The sequence below is a fragment of the Apus apus genome, chromosome 3, assembly GCF_020740795.1.
Source record: "Apus apus isolate bApuApu2 chromosome 3, bApuApu2.pri.cur, whole genome shotgun sequence".
In the NCBI taxonomy this organism is placed as follows: Eukaryota; Metazoa; Chordata; class Aves; order Apodiformes; family Apodidae; genus Apus; species Apus apus.
Genome location: NC_067284.1, coordinates 61,829,776 through 61,853,414, shown reverse-complemented (window position 1 = coordinate 61,853,414; position 23,639 = coordinate 61,829,776). Strand labels below are relative to the sequence as shown.

The 23,639-nt window shown below is 37.5% G+C and overlaps 1 protein-coding gene across 16 annotated transcripts in view; it reads right to left on the bottom strand.

Moving 5' to 3' along the window:
• Positions 1 to 23,639, bottom strand: part of CDC42BPA (CDC42 binding protein kinase alpha) — a 195,505-nt gene that overhangs the window by 46,350 nt on the left and 125,516 nt on the right. For all 16 annotated transcript variants that reach the window (XM_051614474.1, XM_051614479.1, XM_051614484.1 and 13 more), the window contains exons 16-21: positions 20,512 to 20,759; positions 15,262 to 15,367; positions 13,466 to 13,590; positions 4,673 to 4,778; positions 3,922 to 4,070; positions 1,937 to 2,028 (exon numbers count right to left, since the gene is read on the bottom strand). In XM_051614474.1, the coding sequence (XP_051470434.1) occupies positions 1,937 to 2,028; positions 3,922 to 4,070; positions 4,673 to 4,778; positions 13,466 to 13,590; positions 15,262 to 15,367; positions 20,512 to 20,759 (826 nt within the window). The remainder of the gene's footprint in view (positions 1 to 1,936; positions 2,029 to 3,921; positions 4,071 to 4,672; positions 4,779 to 13,465; positions 13,591 to 15,261; positions 15,368 to 20,511; positions 20,760 to 23,639) is intronic.

The window sequence follows — 23,639 nt, the reverse complement described above, 5'->3', positions numbered from 1 at the left end:
CCTACCTACCTATTTTCTCAGAAACAATAAGGTTTTAAACACTGGAAAAAATACAGGGTTTAGAATTAATTATGAATTCTTAACAGATTTTTTTTTTTAATGCAAAGAAATTCAGAGGCTGAGCAAACCATGCATAATATTTTAGACAGCTGAAGAACCAATAAATGAAAGCTAAACATAACAAAGCATTATTGTCTCCAGGAAGATGCTATCAAGAGTTCATCTCCAAGCTGGGAGTCCTAGAAGACAGTAAATTATCCATGAGCCAGCAATGCGCCCTTGTTGCCAAGAGAGCCAATGAAATCCTGGGTTGCATATGGAATAGTGTGGCAAATAGGTCGAGAGAAGTCATCCTTCCCCTCTATTCTAACCTGGTGAGGCCGGATCTGGAATACTACGTCCAGTTCTAGGCTCCCCAATCTAAGAGGGAAGGGGAGCTACTAGAGAGAGGAGAGGGAACTACTAGAGAGTCCAGCAGAGGGCAACAAAGATGACTGGAGGATTGGAGCATCTCTCTTATAAAGAAAGGCTGAGGGAGCTGGGACTCTTTAGCCTGGAGAAGAGAAGGCTGACAGGGAGACCTTATTAATGCCTGTAAGTATCTAAAGGGTAGGTGCAGGGAGGATGGAGCCAGGCTCTCTTTAGCAGTTCCTAGTGACAGGACAAGGGGCCAGGGGCACAAGCTGAAACGTAGGAAATTCCATTTAAGTATGAGAAAAAACTTGTAAATATGAGGGTGAGAGAGCACTGGAACAGGCTGCCCAGGAAAGTTGTGGAGTCCCCTTCTCTGGAGATATTCAAAACCTGCCTTGATGCAGTCCTGAGTAATGTGTTCCCTGGGATCTTGCTTTAGCAGGGAAGTTGGACTAGATGATCTCTAGAGGTCCCTTCCAACTCTTGACAATTCTGTGATTCTGTGAAGCACTTGGAAGAAGCATACTTCTGGTCTCAGTGCTAAGCACCAAGATGAATAAATATAAATTCACTAAGTCGTATTCATTAATCAGCATCAGTCACTTTTTAATGTTCTGTACAGATTTGTATTATTTTTACCAGCCAACTAGCACTGGGAGGCCTATATATAAGAGATATGTCTTAACTACAATACATTATTGACTGACATGCATTTAGGTTGCAAAGGCTGAACAATATTTGACAACCCAAGGCAGGAATTGTTGCCAGGGTTTTGAAACTCATACAGTTCCCTCCAGAAAATTAGGTAATTCCACTTGGCCTGAAAAACCACTCCTTCCCATGTGACTCATAAGATACAAGTATTAGAGATACTACAGGAACAGCAAAAATCAAGCAGATCATTAATCATCTCTCAATTAATTTTTTTTTCATTTCAGAATTACCAAAGAGTCTCTTCTTCCAGAAACAATACGGAACACTGTTAGACAGATGCACTAGAAATCCCAGGACATGCTCTTAATTTCACAGCAAAGCAAACATGACCACACTGTTCACTATGTGGTTACAAAGTCAATCAAAGAAGTCATCCCAGAAATAAATGAATGCTATGAATATCTCTGCAGCTGATTACTCTCTGTGTAGATAGGCCCCAAACCATAATAGATTAAGTATTTAAAGTCTAAATACCTTCACATATCATAAGAGGGAAAAAATTATATCTATACTTAAAATAGTCTTCTGTCAGTAAATCACCATACACATGCCAAATACAAATAATGCGGTTCCAACTCAAATAATACTTCACTGTTTCAAGTATTTCAACAAAATTGAAGCATATTAAAAGCACCTATTAGAAGAGCAAATGCAACTGCTGTGGGTACATCTTAACATGCAGTTATTATGCTCACATTTTGTATGCCAAAGTCTGTTGCTATCATATTTTAGCTGGCAAGCGCCATTTAACAGATAAGATGTACCCACCAAAGTGAAATGTTATTTATTTGCATATCTGTTGCCATACCCTTTTCTGATCTAAGTTCTTCTGTCTCCTTTTTCAGTCTTTCAATATCTGTCAAGAGTTCCATGTACTTCTTCTCAGATTCTTGCAATTTACTTAAAAAGAATACAAACAAAAAACCTATGTAAATATTGAGACCCATTATACAAGTAACTTATTTTAGTCCATCTTTGCATTCTATTAAAAAATTAATGCCCAGCAAGCATGCATTATGTCATCAAATGCAAGAATTAATTCAGAAATTTATTAGGACCTATTTAGTATGATATCTTAAAAATAAAACAGAAAAAGCAATTAATTGCCCCTGTTTACCCATTAAATAGGTTTGTGTTTCTAATTTGTGAGTAGTTGGGTAAACCTGTACCCTGTAAATGAGAAAAAAAGATCACCATGTATTTTTAACCTTAAAATTTAGAGGTTTTTACATTTGTTAATTCACAGTGCCTGTGATACTAATCAATTACATTGAACCATTTTTCTACTCAGTTACTTTACAGTTGTTTCAATTTTTTCCAATTCTCATCTGATAGGTAACACTGCTATGCATTTCTACCACACTTCTCATCCTTGTCTATTAAAGCAAACACTGGTTCTCTTGTTCTTAGAGGACCTACAATGTTGCCTACCATCATGCTACCTGGCCTGAAAAACACCCAGGTATGGTGGGACAAGGTATTCCCACTTTCCAGATAACACACTTGAATCTCAGCTCTCTCCAACTGCTTTCCTAAAGCTGCAAAACAAGTCAGTGGTTCTCAACTACGACTGAAAACAAATTCTTCACTTTGCTTGTATTTGAAATTCTAACACCACATCCTACCCTTTATCTCCTAGAAGCCATTTCCAAGTCTTGCATTGTCTATCTATATGCATAGACACTGCAGGATGAGAGATCTGTTACTGTAAAAATTGTTTTTGTAGAGAAAGCAGTAAGGGGAACAGAATGCATGTGCATCTAAGATGAGGCTCAGAAGTTCTATTTCAGCTTAAATGCACACTTCAATCTACACCAACTCAAAAGACAAACACTGCATCCCTAGCACAGTGGGATTATTTCAAACTATCATAGCATAGTACATTTTCTCGTGGCAAATTTGCCATGCTCTAGCTTATATCAAATTACAACATATCACAGGAACTATGCAAAAAATATGTATTTTGTATTTGTTTATATATTTGCTGTTTAGCTACTAAAATGTCTTAGCTTAATAGAGTTAACAGCTCATAAAAGGAATCAAAATTCCGACTAAAGAAATTAAAGCCTTTCTTTTTCAGCAGAACCTACTTGTAACGGTTAGTAGCAGCGTAAGCTTATTTTTAAACATGCCTCAAAATTTAATTTGAAAGATTCTTTTGTAGGCACAGAAAAGCTCGTATTTTGTCTTTGATTTCTATGTCCAAAGTAATAAAGAAAACAATGGTGGGTGCTATGTAGAAGTCTTGTGCCACTAGAGCTATGTTCTTTGGGCAGTGATGAAATGAGCTAGGTTGATTCTGGAGACCTAGAAATGATCCTCTAATCCTCTGCTTCAGGCATCTACGCAACTCAGAGTAAAATCTGTAATTTAAAGGGGGGAGGGGCTGAGGACAGAGGTCTGAGGAAGGAATAAAAGAATTAGTAATTTTCCATAAGCACATTTTATTACTGTGCCAATATGTACACAAAAAACTATTTTTGTCAGTTAATCCAATGAAGCTACCAAACTCTGCTTGCATTTGAACTTGTTATCACAAATAGGAGATATTGTATTATTAAAGAGAATGTGTCTCCTCTGGAAGTCTTCAAGATTTCAAATTTTCCCAGTAAGTGTTCAGCTGCTTACACAATTGAGACACAATCAAGACATTTTTTTTTTCACATTTGGATACAAGAAACTGGGATATCGTTTGTTATTAAATTTTGACAGACAAGACAGTTAAAATCGTTACTTGATTACACTCCCTGGGAGGTATCAAAGCAAATTTCCACCAGAACAATTCAGTCTTACCATTCTGTAGAGATACAGGAAGCTTTGACTTTATTCAACTCATCTTGAATAGCTTGTTTGGCTCGGATTTCAGCATCAAGAGCAGACTGTAGCTCCAACCTTGCAGACATATCCAGTTTTGCTAAGCGCCGCATCTTCCAGGGCATGTCCTAGTACAGGAAAAAAAAAGGGAGAGAGAGAAGAAAAAGGAAAGAAGGCAGAAAATCACAAATGTAACTAACTTCAACGATTAAGTTTCTCAATCTGTTATGCTTTTAACAGAAGAGTTCATTAATTCCAAAGTAATATAAAATTAAAATAATTCAGAATATTGTTACTACTATTATTTTTAAACTCATGTACTAAATCAGCAAGATTCGTCTTACGCTGTGATGATCTCAAAAGCAGAGAGATTTCATTAATTCTAGTTTTGATGTGCCTCAATTAAAATGACACCTATGAAGGCCATTCACATTCCCCAAGTGAAAGATTTTAAGGTTTTCATTACCAAAGTATAGATTTACTTCAAGAAATTAATACATGATAATAGTTTCTTGAACAATATAATAGAAAAAAATCACATTATAAAGATATCGGTGTTTAATTAATTGTTAAGCAATGAATGTCCTATTTAGTTATTCAAGCTCTAGGAAATTCTACTTTTTCACTAACACAGGTGTAACAGATGAGTTATTACTGCAGTTGAAACTATCAAATCAGTGTTTTTCAAAACAAAAAATAATAATCTGACATATGGAAATAAGAGACTTACTGTAGCTCTTGCACCCAAACTGGAGTTCCTCAAGGCCTCTAGTTCTTCTGTCATTTTAGAGGCCAAAGCTTGAAGATAACCTCGAGCATCTTTTTCATCACTTACCCTAAACAATTAGATTAGAAGAAAAAGGAATTTTAACCAAAGAATCTAAAGAAAAAAACCAAAAGTCTCATCAATATAATAGCAACCAGAAACAGAAAAAAGCAGAATACAAAACAAAAATCATAGTACATAAGGAAACAAAAAAAAGAATACAGAAAACCACACAAAACTAAGCCTCTGCTATGGTGCAAAGTTCCATTAAACAATAAGCATCACAAAGAGAAGGAAGAAAGACTCAGGAACTACTTGTCTCAGTATAAATATCAGCTACCTGAAATTGAGAATGTGGGAAAGAAACTTTTTAGGAGTCAATCTATTTTTAAGGAATAATTATGACAAAATTAATAATTAATAATTCAACCATACACCTAATATTGGAACTAGCAGTTGACTTCACTGTATCAATTGACTTTTAGAACTAGTAGTTAGAATCAGTGATGTTATTTCAAGAAATGTTAATTAAAGAAGGAGAGACTAGTTCTAATGTTATTAAATAGCATAAGCCAGAAGAGGCTCTGTCATCCCCTGAACTCTTTCTATCAAGACACATTTTCTGAGTGTAAACACATCAAGACGACATGTCTGTTTTTCAGATTCTTTGGTCACCAGTTACAAATTAAAATAAAAAAAACTTTCTGTGATTAATCACAGCAGATGATTCTTCACTTTGTCTCAAGTATTAACATAGAAAAGAAAGATGCTAAAACATTTGCTCAGTTAAACTAAGTAGCTTATAAGAAACCTAAAACAAACAGGGAGGAAAAAAGAGACAAACAAAAAAAAACCCTACACACATTTCCTTTACTTTACGTGCATGGCTCTGACATACCTGCTCACAGAAGAACAAACTAAGTTTGCATCACTGGGGCATAACTCAAGTCTGAGCTGGTCTCAGAGACCACAAGTCAAATACCACAACTACAATAACCACAGAAATGTTTAGGAAGTGCACTAAATAATGAATCTCATATAGTTTTAAACAACTTACAGGAAAGTGGGAAAACAGTTTTTCTGCTTCATGAAAATTAACTTATCCTTGCTTCTTGATCTCTCCTTAATAACTGTAATCCTGAGTATGTTGGATTAGAGATGAGAGCTGTCCAGAAGGATGACTTCATCTCTTAGTGAACTTTCTGCAGAAAGTGATTCCCTCTACATGTCTACAAAGTAATATAAGTTTCTCTGGTTGATACTACGGGGTTCATACACAGAGTTAATATGGAATGGTGCTACTTGCAAGTTTATAATTAATATAAACAATAACATGTTTCAACAAAGATTTATGGATAGTCACCAGGAGACAAGAAAAACAGAGAGTAAACACTCTGAACTGCCACAGAGATGGGAAGAATAGAAGAGCTTTCCCATTGTGGCCTTAGGGTAAGATTACAATGCAAAAGGTATGGGCTAAACATCTATAGGTTGTGCTGAGTTCTGGGCATGTAGTTTAAGATTTATATCAAGGAAGATTGCTTTCACAGAGAGGAAGCTAATGCAAAAATAGTGACCATTTGCCACAAAATTAGCATCCAGTATGAAAAAGTGAGCAGTTATTTTTGCTTTGGGTTTTATCTTATTTGTATCCTGCCTACAATTCAGTTCAAGAGGTGGGGAGGACCCTAGAAAAAACCCACAAGCTCATGTCCCAACTTTATTAGTCAGTGAGAATTTTGATATTAATGAGTCAGTATCTTTCCCAAGGGACATAAAAAGTCAATGGAAGCAGCATGCCCACTTCCACTCCCCTTCCCCCAACTTTCTGGACGAAACACATTTTGATGACTAGATACATATAATCTTGGCCTACACAAACCACTTAGGGTAGAAGAGCGGGCAAAAGATGTAAGAAGTAGCATAAGATGCTTTTGGGGGATGTATGTGTGGGTCCATAATGAAATGTGGAACAAAAAGAGAAGATTGCAGGTAGGAAAAAAGAGAGTGTGAGGTTCACAATGCAAGAAAGCAAGTTTTCCTGATGTAGAAGTGAAAAGAAATTTAATATTTTTTTAACATTTCTAATTAAAGCTGAACAACTTTCAATGTCCAATTTCTTTGCCAATATTTATCATGCCATATAGATCCTTCCTCAAGGAAGGTAAGAAAACACTTTGGGTATTTGGTTTATGATGCACAGAACCTTCAAGCTGTGAGTTCTGAAAAGCCACACATGCCACACACCTCAGAGAAAAGTTCCACAGAACTTATAAAAAGCTAGAAAATGAAACTATAAAGTCAATTTTTGAAAAAACTATACTGAGTAACACAGTAAATATAAGCAGTATGCAAACAATGAAAAGCTGAGATACAGGCTTGTGGTCCACTCGATGGCAACCATCTCTGGATAATGAGATACATTAAAGCAACATAGGAACAAAAGAGTTCTAGAAGTTTTTTAATTGTTACTGTTTTGCTGAGGGGTGTTTGGCTTTTTTTTTTTTTTTAATTAAATTAAAGATAAAGCAAGAATGGTAAAATTACTCTTACTAATGTTTCTCTCCTTTCCCCCCCCTGTAGAGAGACCTAACAAGGGCAGCAAAAGGCCTAAGGAAAATTTCTTTAGGTTCCACTTAGATTAATTTCTTTCTCTACTGAAAAATCTATATATTAGATTAATTGTTCAGTTTTCACACAGAATATAAGTGTTCCTGCAAGCTCAGTTCATTAACTCTAAAGAATCTAGAACAGTTATATAGGACAAGTTCCTTTAAAAGGTAATTTCACTTTTTAGTTGGAGCCAAGTTCATAGCAACCTTAAAAGAACCACTGAGCATTACCTAGTATACTATTTGTAAAGCTGCTAGGCACCTCAGACTCTCTCCATCTCTATCCAGCATGATTTGTAATACAAAATGGATCCAGAGTAGTAAAGATTTTCTGATGAACAGGAGGAGTCCTGAAGCCCTGGGATCTTATGCCAAGCTGCACCTTATTGAATGATAGAATCACTAAGGTTGGAAGGGACCCTAAAGATCATCAAGTCTCGACCCCCCTGCCATGAGCAGGGAACCCTACCACTAGACCAGGTTGCACAAAACCTCGTCCAACCTGGCCTCAAAAACCTCCAGGGATGGGGCATCAACAGCCTCCCTGGGCAACCCATTCCAGTTCCTCACCACCCTTATAGTGAAGAATCTCTTCCTAATATCTAACCTAAATCTCTCCTCTCTCAGTTTAAAACCATTGCCCCTTGTCCTATCACTATCTTCTCTGATGAAAAGCCCCTCCCCAGCTTTCCTGTAGGCCCCTTTCAAGTACTGGAAGGCTGCTATAAGGTCTCCCCTGAGCCTTCTCTTCCCTAGGCTGAACAGCCCCAACTCTCTCAGCCTGTCTTCATAGCAGAGGTGCTCCAGGCCTTTTGATCATCTTGATGGCCTTTCTCTGGATCCTCTCCAACAGGTCTCTATCTTTCTTGTGCTGAGGACACCAGAACTGTATGCAGTACTCCAGGTGGGGTCTGACCAGAGCAGACTAGAGGGGCAGAATCACTTCCCTGGCCCTGCTGGCCACACTTCTTTTGATGCAGCCCAGGATGCAGTTGGCTCCCTGGGCTGTGAGCACGCACTGGTGGCTCATGTCGAGCTTCTCATCGACTACCACCCCCAAGTCCTTCTCCTCAGGACTGCTCTCTAGCCATTCTTCCCCCAGCCTGTGTTTGTGCCTGGGGTTGTGCCAAGCCAGGTGCAGAACCTTGCACTTGGCCTTGTTGAACTTCATGAGGTTGGCATTGGCCCACCTCTCCAGCCTGTCAAGGTCACTTCCCTCTTGGGTGTCAACCACACCACACAGCTTGGTATCGTCAGCAAACTTGCTAAGGATACACTCAATTGCACTGTCCATGTCTCCAAGCAAAGATGTTGAACAGCACTGGTCCCAATACTGACCCCTGAGGGACACCACTCGTCACCTGCCTCCATTTCGACATTAAGCCATTGACCACAACTCTCTGGGTGTGGCCATCCAGCCAATTTCTTATCCACTGAGTCAAATCTGTCAAATCCATGTCTTGTCAGTTTGGAGACCAGGATGTCATGTGGGACAGTGCCAAACGCCTTGCACAAATCCAGGTAGATGATGTCCGTTGCTCTGCCACCATCCACCATCTCTGTAGCCTTGTTGTAGAAGACCACCAGATTGGTCAGGCGTGACTTGCCCTTAGTGAAGCCATGTTGGCTGTCACCAATCACCTCTTCATTTTTCATGTGCCTCAGCAGACCTTCCAGGAGGATTTGCTCCATGATCTTGCCTGATTTAAGAATGCCAAAGAAGTGTGTGGGCCATGACCTCCATTCCTTCTGTATTTTCTCAGTGCTTTTAAATTTCTGCCTTCATACCACTATGCTCAAAGCCCCCAACATAATGACTTTTTTTCCCCCCTGCCCTCTCCAACAACATTTATTTATTTTAACTATTTCTCTAAATATTTTCAACATTTCACTCTTCTCCCAAAGCGTGAAATTTCCCTTTGCCTTCCAGAATTTCTTCTTTATTGATAATTATCCTCAGATTATTATTACCTCAAACACAACACATACCGGAATTTTTCATGTTTTGAATTTCTTACAGTTGAATTTCCCCAGAATTTTTGTTAAGCCTGTTATGCAATTTGTGGGTGCCTTCTTCTGAGAGCAACTAGATTTAAAGAAAAAGCTTTGGGGTTTTTAAAGTTTGATTTATGGCAGGAAGGTTTGGTTTTCTTGTTTGGGTTTGTTTGGGTTTTTTTTCTATGAGATTGACTACATCAACCATAGTAGAGTTAATTGGAAAGATCAACTGGCCAGCTGAATCTAAGCCTAATGTTCACTCTATAGGTAAATTAGGTAGCAGTTAGCCCATCCATATAAACAAACATATTTTACAATACAGAATTCTTCATTTGAACTAATTATCTAGGCTTCCTTTTCAGTCAGTGGGGAGAATGACAGACTTCTACCATACTAGTTATGGGGTTCATTTGAGCTGTGTACCTTAGGACTTCTAAAACTAGGTTGGACAAATCCCTCCCCAAGAGAAACGATTAAGATTCTTGCCAAGTTCTCTGGGAATCACTACCAAGATTTTTTCCATCAACCTCCTTTCTGCAACAGAGCAGAAATACAGTACTGCAGCTATTTAAAAGATTCCTTTTTAGAGTGACTACATTAACCTCCTATGCAATGAATCTCTTTCCTATCTCCCATAGGAAAATTCATAGCGTATTTCTTACCTTTGTCAAGGAAATTGTGATTTGGCTAAATATATTTAATAATATAAAAATATAAATAAATATAATAAAAAAGTGATTTGGCTAATACAAATATGTCAATATAACAGCTCCATTAAGGCTGAACAACCTAGGAGGGTCTATTGCTACCACATAAGAATCTGCAATAGAAGTTTGATTCAAGAGTTTATATTTTGACTGATTTATGGCATCTTGGGGCAGTAACAGCAAAAACAAAAAGGCTTTTGTATATTTGCTGTAAACAAGACGCAAGAGAGCCCAGTAAGAAAGCAGGGAAAGGCTATGGGGAATGTGATAGGCCACTAAAATCACTTGCAAGTTATAAAATCTGAAAGAAACAGTAATTCAGGAGAGCCAAGGACTTGTGAAGAAAGTGACACTTTTATGTGGACTCAAAGAGTAGGGCAGATTTCCTGAGAAAGATAGCTATGAGATGGTAAAGCACTTAAGGGAACTAAGGGACTACTTAGGCTTGTGTTACTTGAAACAGGGCTAATACAAATCCCTTGAACAGACAGCTGAAAAAATAATTCACAAAACCAGTAACCCATTTCATCTACTGGCTCCTATCCTTCATGAATCATGGTACAAAACGAAGATGGCAGGTAAAACACACTTCTCAGAGGTGGAAAATATGTACCCAAAATATATATTAAGTACTACCATGTGAAAAATCTGTTCGTTTTGAAGAGGGAGCCTACAAGTTCTACCCTACTTTGTTAGCTCCAAGGCATTGTCCTGTCATACTGAAGAGGTAGACAGGTATGGATTTAAACTGCATGTTCTTCTGAGAAAAACACAGACCTGTGACTGATTAAGATTTGTTTTCTTCAAAACTGTTGTTCTTTTTTTTCTCCTTTAAAAATGTTCAGCATTATTATAGATGTTTAAATACTTGATAAAGCACTCCATGTTCCACAAAAACTTTCTAGAGAAAGACCTGCTTTTGAAATACAGTGCCAAATTCTAAGGACAGCAGATGGACATTACCAGATTACGCAGCTAACACATGGAAAATCTAAACATGGTAAAAAAGTGTGAGCCAAGATTGGCCTCACATAGCTGAAAAAAAATTTACATAAGTAGAGAGAAGTATGGAGAGAAAATTGAGATGTATACTGTGATTAAAAACTGGAATCAGGCCAGGTTGTTTTTTTTTTTAATCTCCTTAATGTTTGCCCACAGTACCTCTACTTCTTATTCTTTTCCCATAATTATTTAATTTTTAGTTCCATGCTTTTCAAAAGACACTGTATTATCATAAGGGATCAGTAAAATGGTATCTTTCACTCAGAAAGTTAGTCTTGCATGTACCTGATGTTTCTTTCATTATCTTTAGAGATTAAAAAAAACCCAATCCCAAACGTCTGCTACCCCCCAGTGACATCTCTAATACATGCAAGATGCTTTATCACATACCTGAACTACATCAGTAGCACATCTTAAAATATTAAGCACTCTCAGAAATTGGAAAATTGTTAATGGCTGCTGGCACATTTTTACATAGTGTTAAGTAAAACAATCCACAACTAATGCTGATCTGTCTTTTTCCAGTACTGCCAAGTTTTATGAGTGCTTTCACAATTAAATCTGAAAAATGGGGTTTGGTTATCTTGGTGCATTAAATATATAAGTATTACCTTAAAAAAACATATGGAATGTGAAATAACAGACTTGTGTCTCTTGTTACCTTGACCTTTTTTCCAAGGAAGCATTTCTGATTGACTAGAAATTTACTGTTCATTTAAACAACTTTTGTGTTTGTTTGTGGGTTTGGTTTTTTTAAATTTCTGTGATGCAGGCAAGATTGAAAGGAACATACAAAAAGAACCCTTTAAATTTTTTATCCTCTGCTATGAATACAATGTCTTGAGACACTATGGACATAACACAGATGGGCATTACATAACTTCATGTAACAAATGCTGTTTAAAACAATTCCAGAAACCCAGAGGACAGCCCTTTTTACGGCTCAAGGAGTCACATGGCTATATTCAAAAGCAAACTTACCTGTATTTGGATGACAAAATGATACTGGTGTTACAATATCAAATTAGGTTCCATCAAAACAAATGCTTCCCATTTTTGCTTTGACACAACAAATCTGATTTTTTCACTACCACGAGATGGGAAAAATAACAATCAAGTAGTATACAAAAAAAAAGATTAGTATATGGTAATTAAACCTTCCCAGAATAAATATAAAAATATTTTTAAATGCCTGAATGCCAGCTGTTTTTGCAGATGCTAAACACTGCAATGGACCATAAAAGGGGAGAGGAAAGAAGCAGGCATGGAGAGGAAAAATAACAGCCATCTAGATAAAACCATCTTTTTCCTTCTAATATGTTCTACTTGAGTCTTTTCTGTTTCCTTAATTTATTAGAATTGGACAGAAAACTTTAGAAACATAGTGTCATTATTTACCAACAGTATTATTAGAATCACAGAATTGTCAAGAGTTGGAAGGGACCTCTAGAGATCATCTAGTCCAACTTCCCTGCTAAAGCAAGATCCCAGGGAACACATTACTCAGGACTGCATCAAGGCAGGTTTTGAATATCTCCAGAGAAGGGGACTCCACAACTTTCCTGGGCAGCCTGTTCCAGTGCTCTCTCACCCTCATATTTACAAGTTTTTTCTCATACTTAAATGGAATTTCCTACGTTTCAGCTTGTGCCCCTGGCCCCTTGTCCTGTCACTAGGAACTGCTAAAGAGAGCCTGGCTCCATCCTCCCTGCACCTACCCTTTAGATACTTACAGGCATTAATAAGGTCTCCCTGTCAGCCTTCTCTTCTCCAGGCTAAAGAGTCCCAGCTCCCTCAGCCTTTCTTTATAAGAGAGATGCTCCAATCCTCCAGTCATCTTTGTTGCCCTCTGCTGGACTCTGTAGTAGTTCCCTCTCCTCTCTCTAGTAGCTCCCCTTCCCTCTTAGATTGGGGAGCCTAGAACTGGACGTAGTATTCCAGGTCTGGCCTCACCAGTTCCGACTAGAGGGGGAGAGTGAACTCTCTCAACACATCACTTGACTGGCTTTGTGATAGTCTCAAATGTCTTCCATATAAAAAAATCACACAAAAGTTGCTCTGCATTTGTTTCATTCTGCCACATGCTAAGCAGATGAAGGAAATTAACGCCCAGTCACAAATACTCTCAGACACTGCTTTTCCCAGGCTTGTTTCTCCTTGGAGGAGTGAGCTCAGCACATGACTCCTTCCAGCATTCTTCCAAAGCCACAAGCCACACCCAATGGCCATGAAAAGTCGTATCTGCCAAGACACTTTTACTTTTAAGGAGGAACACAGTTTTCCAGATTTGGGTATTATTAAAATCTCAAGGAAGAATAGAGCAGAATCCAAGATAGGTGTCAGATTTCACCAAAGTGCCATATGAAAGTGCAAAATCTCAGTAACAGCTCTACCACATACTGAGGGGTTCTGCAATGACATTAGAGCAGAGTATTCACCATTGGATGATCTCAGTAATTTGGGCCTCCCAGTGGGCCACGGACTCCTTTTTATCAGCCAGATCTCTCATCTCTTCTTCCAGCTGCCGGTTACTCATACTCAGCCTCTCAAACATGGTGGTGAGCTGAATGAGAATTAAACAACTTGTTAAAACTATAACCTGCTGTGACCCATCTCTGTGCAAAGTCAAAGCCATGTGTTCCCCCCTACCATACTGTGCAGCTGCTTTAAATACTGGTACTACCCATTACAATAAACACCATGTAACAACAGAAGCCAGCATCTCTTCTCATGTATGATCTTTGCTGTACTAAAAGGCCATTTTTTTAGGACTAGAGCTATATTTTTACTCTAAAAATGTAATTAGTTTCCTGAGAATTAGTCTCCAAAAACCTCTCTGATTCTTAGAAGGGTTCTGCTTTGCACCATACAGGTGTGGAATGTTCTACATAGAATAAACTACATTAATAGAGCAAAGCAAGGGCACAAAAATTGTTACAGCTCAGATAAAGCTGCCAAACCTGTCCATGGAGGGTGACAGGCTTAAAAGATATAGGCTTGAGTCAGATTCTCTGGGTGTCTCACAGTCCTGTATTTTTCATTTTACTTACTTGTAGATAGGGAAAATACATTTAAATGCACATCTGTAAGTACAATATGTTATACCTAGCAATTAACTTTTTGCATTCACACAGCTGTCACTCATACATGCCCATTCTGCAAGACAAAAACCGTAGCTAACCTGAGGTGGTATTGGGAACTAACCCTTCATTATGCTAAATGACTATTAAAAAAAATCAAACAGGGATCACAGATCAGGCAGACTTTATTAGAAGGACTGCTTCAGAGAATGAATCTCGTGAAAGGTGTTTTTAGTACTGAAATATATTAACACATCAAAATTATTAAAAACATATGAGTTTTAAATCTATTCTGCTTTTTACTTGTAATATTAGTACTTCATTCCATATTTACAATTTAAATGGGCTTATGACTTATATATACCTGCCATTTGACAAGAAAAATACAAAGGTAACCACATTCAAAAAAATAAATTAAAAAAAAGAGAGACCAAGCATAAAATCTATCAACGTGACTAGTCTCTTACTGTTCTTGGACTAAGCCTAGAAATAGGCATCTATAGTATGAGTCTTATACTGGTATGAAAATATACATTAATTTGAACACTGACATGCAAACATGCTTACTTTGAAGAACACTGTACTTTCATCATATTTTTAGAAAACCTAATGCATTACAAAAAGAATAAGCAAGTTTGGCAAGACGAACAATAAAGAGGTAATTTAAATGCATTAAACATATTTAATTCTTGCTCCACACACTTCAATTAATATGCCTTTACACTTGTACTTTTTCATATTTTAAAGTAATCTTAATTATCTTAATCTCAAAGGGTAGGAGGGGCTCTGCTATTTCATAGTAATTGATACACAAATATACTCTAAGCACATAATTATGTATTTTAATATTTGGGTCATACACTGAGGATTTTTTTTTTTGCTTAAGGTATTATCTAATATTAATCCTACCAAACTTTAAGACTATCTAACTCAATTTGTACAAAAATAGATGTACATGCATATATATATATATATGTGTGCACACATTCTCAAGTTCAGATGCATGTAGATATTCTACACTCAAATCAAATATTAATCACCATTTTTTGTGTAATATTAATGTCTGCTATCAATTAAGAGTTAATAATAAGCAATACAGCTCTAAACTGTCTAATTTCTACATAGCACACAACAGTTATAAACTCAGGACCTACCTTATCGAGTTCATTGGAAAGTTTTTTGTTTTCCTCTGTTAGCAGTATCTTCTCTCGTTCACACTTCTGTTTGAACTCTGTTTCAAATTCCTCTCTTTCACTTTGGCTAAGAAATAAAATTAAGTAGAATTAGGAAGTTTTCTATTCTAAAACTCATCATACTATTCATTTAAATACATAAAGGTCAATGCACACACTAACTGAAAGTACTGCCAGTAATACCACTGCCTATTAAAACTAAGCAAGTAATGTATAATACTAGCACCTCAGGACTACAAGACAACCTGTTGAATTTTATCATCAGACAATGAACTTTCCTGCAGTATGGAATTAATAGAGCTCCACTAAGCTAATGCTTATGAATCCACTTATATATATTTTATTGTTTAGATGAATCCTTCAAACACTGAGCAGCTGTAATTCTCCAGACTGAAGTACATCTCAAAATTTTATGACACTCAGGTTAAATCCTCAGCTCACAGAAACATCCTTTTAACTTAGACATTTCTGTAATTCCAAGTTTCACACAAAAGGACAGGCAAAAATGACCGCATATAAAACCAGAAATGTACAAACACTAAATTAGAGCTTTTGGTCCTAGGTCTCTGATGAGAAAAGCTTATATGGGTTATGGTCAGTTGGTAACAGCCAGAAGACACACTTGAACTGTTCATTAATAGCAGAAGAAAGTGAATGGATAACCTATACTACACACTCCTAATATCACCAGATTCTACAGGTGTGGAGCATTCTTTCTGAGGAAGAGTTTCAAAGTAGCTGTTTCCCCCAAACCTTCCCTTCTCTTGCAAATGTCATTCAGTAGATGACAACTCCTGGTTGATTCGCTTAACATCAACTTTGATCTTGCACACTGAATATGAGAACCTGAAAATAAATGAAGCTGCTCTATTTGCAAAAAAAAAGTAATTAATTTGAAATGATGTATGCCAACACTTTAGATCTGCAACTCCCACCTCACATCCACTCTTTTGAGACTCATTACATTTGCATTTTGTATTCACTGTTTCACCAATTATTTAGGTAACTGGCACAAAGTTTATTAGTAGGTTGATGGAACTATACTATAAATACCACAGATACAGTAAATACCACTCAGAAATATCACTGTCCAGCCCTAAAAAGTTTGAGAAAATATACAGTATGAAAGGTTAACTCTGTAGAAATAAAATTCAGGGGAAATCTTGTCTTGAGCATTGCAACTTTTTTTTTTTTTCTGGATACTGATCAGAATTTTACATTTTGCAACAAAAAAAACAATACTTCCCTGTCTTTTTTCTGAGATGCAGAACTGCTACAGCTCTGCCAAACTAAGAGAACATCCTTAAAAGATGAGAAGTGTCAGTGGTTACAGTGAACACAGTTAAGAGTAATGCTGGTTTGAATTTCCTATTCCTGATTTGAAATTCACTTAGTGCTTAAACCACTCTTTGAAATCTAGTACAGCATGTTAGACTCATGGTGAAATTCTATGTTGCTAGGCATCCTTTGAAACCCAACACTACATCCTAGCAAAGTAACATACTACCAGTATTGTTTAAATGCCAAGTTTTAAATTCACCACCACTCATTTTCCACTCCTTTACTGTATCAACAGATTCCATGCATATGATGAGCAGTCTAGGGAAAAGGCAGGAAGAGATTAAAGCACTGGCTGTCAGGGGAATTAATAACAGGTTGTGCTTCTGTTTGCAAGGCATAGATTCAAAGCTGACTTCTCAGGCAGTAGGGCAAACTATTTTTAAACTAATTATTTCTTTTATTCAGTTTCTATGGTTTTGTTTAGGGATTTTTATTCTGTATTTGTATAAAATCTATTCTTTTAGAGTTTTAAGGTTCAAAGCAGCCAAAAATGCCAAAGAGTCCAACATATTTGCAGACTGTAGGTATAATCTATCATATCCCAATATCAATACAGAAAACCACAGAACTGTGACACATTACATAGGCATAACTTGGACAGCCAGTACAATCAAAATAATACATTTGCTTTGAAACCTGGTGTCTTCCTCTCCCATTAAGCTTTTTCTCTCACCCAAAATTTAGGTATGTATCCATGCTTCAATTTAAGAAATCATATATGATCCAGCTTTCTTTTTATCAGTAAAATAACTGTAGGAAACCACAGGCAAGCCATGTGAAATACAGCTTTATTGTATCACTTTTCATTCCAGCTCTTTATTGTAGCTGTACAAAGTGAAGAAATATTCTCTCTTACTGCTTTGAAATGAAGACAAGTAGACCTGAAGCAAACACCAGCCCCCTGACTTCTTTATATTACACAATTTAAACCCAGCAGATCATAGAATTATAGAATGGTTTGGGTTGGAAGGGACCTAGAAGATCATCTAGTTCCAATCCTCCTGCAAGGGCAGGGATACCTTCCTCTAGACCAGATTGCACAAAGCCCTGTCCCCCCTGAGCTTGAACACCTCCAGGGAGAGGGCATCCACAACCTCCCTGGGCAACCTGTTCCAGTGTCTCACCACCCTAACAGTAAAGAATTTCTTCCTAACGTCTAACCTAAATCTAACCTCTTCCAGCTTAAAACCATTACCCTTCATAGTATCACTACATACCCTGGTAAAATGTTCCTCCCCAGCTTTCCTGTAGGTCCCCTCCAGATACTGGAAGGCTGCTATAAGATCTCCTTGGAATTTATTATTCTCCAGGTTGAACAGCCCCAACTCTCTCAGCCTGTCCTTACAGGAGAGGTGCTACAGCCCTCGGATCATCTTCATGTCCCTTCTCTGGACTTGCTCCAAGACCTCTAATGCTGTTTTATAAAGCTCTGCTTCATAGTTCTATCATTAAAGAACTATGAAACTTAAGAGAAACTTCTACAAACATCATTTATTTTACACAGTTTCTTACAACTTCTTTGGAAGTTTTTCACAACGACAATTCTAAGAAATTAAATATTGTGTTACATAGATCAATGGCCTGATACTGTGTTCCTCCATTCCCAATTTTAATAGCATGCAGTTTATCAGACTTCAGCAAAGGGTGCTCATTTCGTACAGAAAGGTAGTTTCTCTTCTATAGTAAAAAATTAAATCCAAGCCAACATTCAAGTTACATAAAAAACACACACAGACTTCGACCAAGGTCTAATTGACCTTTGCTTAGAATAACCTACATAATTCCCTCTATACTATAGCCCTTAAGAAGTAATGCAACCACATCCTCTTATCAAAGCTTTTTTTATTTATTAATAAGCACTGAAGATTATTTTTAGGCTACTAAATTTTTCCCCAAACTCTATACACATACTTCAGTAATACAACCACCCCAAGCCTATTGTTGAAATAATTCCACTCATTTCAGCATAAAGCCTCCAGATGCTTCCTTTTCAACATTTACATTGAAAACTTCTACACTGGCAGACTCACAAAATGCTTTGCTTGCCTGATTACAACAACTAGAAACAGTATGCATAAGCAGAAACAAAAAAAATCCATGTTCTCTTAAGAAAAACTACAAATACTGAGAATCGGGGAGCATCAGCAATTCTTCCATTCCTACTATTTAAACTTCCCTTCTAAATCCCTGAACTACCCCAGAAGTCGATCCGTAGCACACCTTGAACAGTGGACTTCTACATTTATGTGCAGCCATAATATTTGCATGAGATTCTGAAAATTTGTTTAACAAAACTCATTATAAATCAGGTCTTCATTAATCACTCAGTGTTTCTGTGTACACCTGGCTTTACATGATGCTGAAGTCTTCGCATTAAGAACCAAATATTAGATTCTGGTTATGTGACACTCCTCTGCTTTAAAATGTTCTCTTACAACAACATTTGAAATACATACAAAAACACAGTTACTTCAGCACTCATTTTAGATTTGCATCTGGTTCTTTGTTTAATTATGGGAGAAACTAAATTGCAATAATGTTTATGAACTAGGTAGCATGAAGCAGATCAACATCGTTAGGCCATTTGTTATTTCACTAGATGGATATCTAGTCAGAATTTTGTAGCTATACAACATCAGAATAGTTCTGATAAAATACTCATGTGGTATTGGTCTGGTCAGTGTTTGGAGGCATGGTATTTAGCAACAGTTTAGCCTGTGGGAAGAGTTATTAATGATTCTTTATTGATTATTCCTCTTTCCAAGACACTTTTGGACTGACATGGCATTAAAAGGGTAATATACTATCAATTTTATTTATTACAAGACAGGATAGCCTTTTTGTGAATTTGTAACTCAGCAATGGTCAGCAAGACCATTATGTCATGGTACAATGAAAACACACTGCTGATGCAAGTTTTATCTCTCAACCTAGAACAAAGCAGCAAACTACTGTGTAAGTAAGTCCAGCCTATGAATAGATGTATTCCAGGAAAAAAACAGTTCATTCACTGCATTCTAGGCTGTATGATCTACTTCCCCCTCTGGAAATAATTTACCAGAGAAAAAGTGTTTCCACCTCTATTTGTACAAGCTTTTTGAAAAATAATTTCTTTAGTACTTATTTATAAGGACTTGTTACAGTTTGGCTAAACTTCCAGCTGAAACTTCTCCATGGCTTTTCTAATATACCATCTTACTATAGCAGCAGAAAGAAGCATCTATGATTCTATCTACAAAGTGTTCTGAATTTTTTATGAATGAAAGTCAACACATGTAATTTATTATTATTTATATTACTACACCATCCAACAAAAAAACTTGCTGAATGCCTCAAGGAACATTCTGAAGGCCAGTTACAAGCTCCACCACGTGGGAGAGCAAAAACCAGGTCTCTGACAAATTACCATAAAGCAGCTTATACCTACTGTAGTCTGATGACTGATGTTAACATTGAATGGAACCTAGCATGGATTAACCTTAGTCACTGTTAGGTGTCTGTTCCTGTGTTGGCAGGAATGTAAGCAATAGCTGATCTCTGACACATTAGTTTTGTATGAAAAGATTGATATATCAAACACAAAAAATGTCAAAAAAACTATGTTAAACTGCAACATAAGCTGCAACTCAAGTTACATATCTTGGAATGGTCAACCACTGCAAGAATTCTGGTGCAAAATTAACTGTTTCAGTACAGGAATGTGGATATTTTTGTTCTATTTTTAAAGGTGACTATTTCCAACCCTGGCACTACCTCAGCTAAAATGCCCCTCTCTGCACTACTATTTAGGATGTGATAGTACATTTGCAAAAATACTAGGAGACCTGAAACAGATTTTGAGCTTAAAGGTAAATTCCATATAGTACTCACTTTTCTCTTCTGGTTTTCTCTAGCTTGTCTTTCAAAATCATGATCTCCTTCTTGAGGGCAAGCTGCTGGCTCTCTGCATCCCGCAGTTCTTTCTTCAGACTTTTTACTTCATTAGCATGCATTATTTCACGTTTAGATAATTCCTCTTCATAGAATACACTTTTCTTTTCCAGGTCTGCCTTTAATTTAGTGATCTCTTGCTGGTGTTCTATACTGCTTAGCCCAGGTGAGCGGCCAACCTGTTTTTGCTAAAATAAACAGCCTCAAGTTAGCACTCAAGAATGCTGAAAAGGATGTTTAATAACTCAATATTCATAACTCTATGTTTAGAAAATATCACATTTACACACTTGAGTTAAAACACATAGCCAATGTCACTCCAGTCTTCAAAAGGGCAAGAAGGAAGATCCAGGAAACTACAGACCAAGTCAGCCTCACCTCCATTCCTAGAAAAATGGTGGAGCAGCTTATTTTTGAGGTCATCTCTAAGCACATGGAAGAGAAGAAGGTTATCAGGAGTATTCAGCAGGATTTACCAAGGGGAGATCACGCTTGACTGATCTGATAGCCTTTTACGATGTTGTGACTGAATGGATAGAGGCAGGGAGACCAGTGGATGTAGTCTACCTTGACCTTAGCAAGGCTTTTGACACTGTCTCCCATAACATCCTCGTGGGCAAGCTCAGGAAGTATGGGATAAAAGAACGGACAGTGAGGTGGATTAAGAACTGGCTACAAAATAGAGCTCAAAGAGTGGTGATCAACGGTGCATAGTCCAACTGGAGACCTGTAACCAGTGAAGTCCCACAGGATCAGTGCTGGGTCCAGTCCTGTTCAACATCTTTATCAACGACCTTAATGACAGGACAAAGTGTGTTCTCAGCAAGTTTGCTGATGACATGAAGCTGGGAGGATAGGCTGTGCGGCCATTCTGCAAGATTTGGACAGGCTGGAGAGCTGGGCAAAGAGGAAACTAATAAGATTAAACAAGAGCAAGTGCAGAGTCCTGCTCCTGGGAAGGAACAACAAAATGCACCAGTACAGGTTAGGAGGTGATCTCCTAGAGAGCAGCTCTGTGGAGAAGGACCTTGGAGTCCTGGTAGACAACAAGTTATCAAAGGGACAATAATGTGCCCTTGTGGCCAAGAAGGCAAATGATATCTTGGGGTATATTAAGAGGAGTGTCTCCAGCAGATCGAGAGAGGTTCTCCTCCCCCTCTACTCGGCCCTGGTGAGACCTCACTTGGAGTACTGTGTCCAGTTCTGGGCTCTCCAGTTCAAGAGTGATAGGGACCTACTGGAGACAGTCCAATAATGGAGGACTACAAGGATGATTAAGGGATGATTAAGGGACTGGAACACCTGCCAGAGGAAAGCCTAAGAGAACTGGGGCTTTTCAGTCTAGACAGAAGAAGACTGAGGGGGGATCTAATTAGTGTCTATAAATACAAGAGGGCTGGGCGTCAAGAAGGCAGGGACAACCTCTTTTCTGTTGTGCCCTGTGATAGGATGAGGGGCAGTGGATTTAAACTAGAGCACAGGAAGTTCCACCTCAAGAAGAGGAAGAACTTCTTTACTGTGACGGTTACTGAGCACTGGAACGGCTCCCCAGAGAGGTTGTGGAGTCTCCTTCTCTGGAGACTTTCAAGACCTGTATGAATGCCTTTCTGAGTGATTTGCCCTGCTTTTTGTTCCTGCTCTTTGGAGTTCCCTTCCAACCCCCAACATCCTGTGATTCTGTGACATCCATCTAATTTTATTTGAAAATGTGTTTAGAGTATTCATCTGAACTGTACTCTTTACCATTTTGTGATTTAAATGCAGTAACAGTTTTCAAGCTATTGAAAATATCATCATCACTTTAAACATCTCTGGCCACATTCTGACTCCCCTTACATGCAGTCAGAAACTTTCTGACTGCAAAATTGGAAGTTTTTCATACTCCCACTCACAGTTGACAGCAACAAGTTCAAGGAATGGAGAGTAAGGACTACAATATACACTCAATACATTTTAAAGCACAAATAGTTTGTGGAAAAGCTATACTGAGACAAACAGGGGCTGAACTGAAGGCTAAAATCTAGCTACAAAAACACTGTACGGATTGTTTTCTGGAGGGAAATCTGATCTATTTAACTCAAATGGACCATGTACATCATAGTGGATCAATAGGAAAAACAAGCTTTAAACAATACGAGTAATTACTTCACGTTTTGCAGCTGCATAGCTTAGTGAGGTCTTCTGGCATTTCAATGGTCTTTACACATTGCTTCAGGATACATACACATTTGCTCCAAATGCTGCACTCACTAAACTCAATGTCCTGCAGTAACATAGCAGAGGAGCAAGGTCAGGTTCAAAATGAGATAGTGGAACGACATGCACTGAAATCCCAATGGGGAAATACATTTTGAGGTAAACACATGTATAATTTAGTTTGGACTTATATTCTTTAAAATACGTAATTAAAGGTAGTCTAAGGAAAGGACATGGCTTAATAAAAACATGATGTTTTAAGAATGTGCAGGTAACCGTAACACATACTTCCTTATGGTGACTGTCTAACATATTTAGGAGGATCAAAGACATTTTTTAATTATACCCCCATTTTTACCATGAGATATTGAAATTCTCTCACTCATCCTTAATTAAACATGGCTTTGGGTAATTTTCCTTTGCTGATGTATGAATAGACCTCAGGAACTCAAAGTCATTGTAAAACATTCAGCTCAATTTCTACTATGACAAAATCTATGAGAAAGCTGGGTCTTGCTGTTAAAGTCAGCGTAACACTGCAAAACCCTTTAAATGTTTGAGCCAGACATGCTAATATGGAATTTTTTCTAACTCATCAAAACAACCATCGCTTTTTCCACCCTTAGGATGCAGAATGGCAAACTGGAGAAAGAAGATGCCATCCTAACAGGAGATAGTTTGGAGAAAGAAAGATGTTAAAAAAAAGAAAAACAAAATAATTTAAGTGTAGGAATTTTATTTCATGCAGAAACAGTTAACTACTGAACTTGTTACTGCCAAACATGCTGAATTGCCTAGACATATTTGACACAAAAAGTTTAGGCTTTGCAACATCATCTACCAGAGATGCAAAATGTTTTAAAGGTATTTCA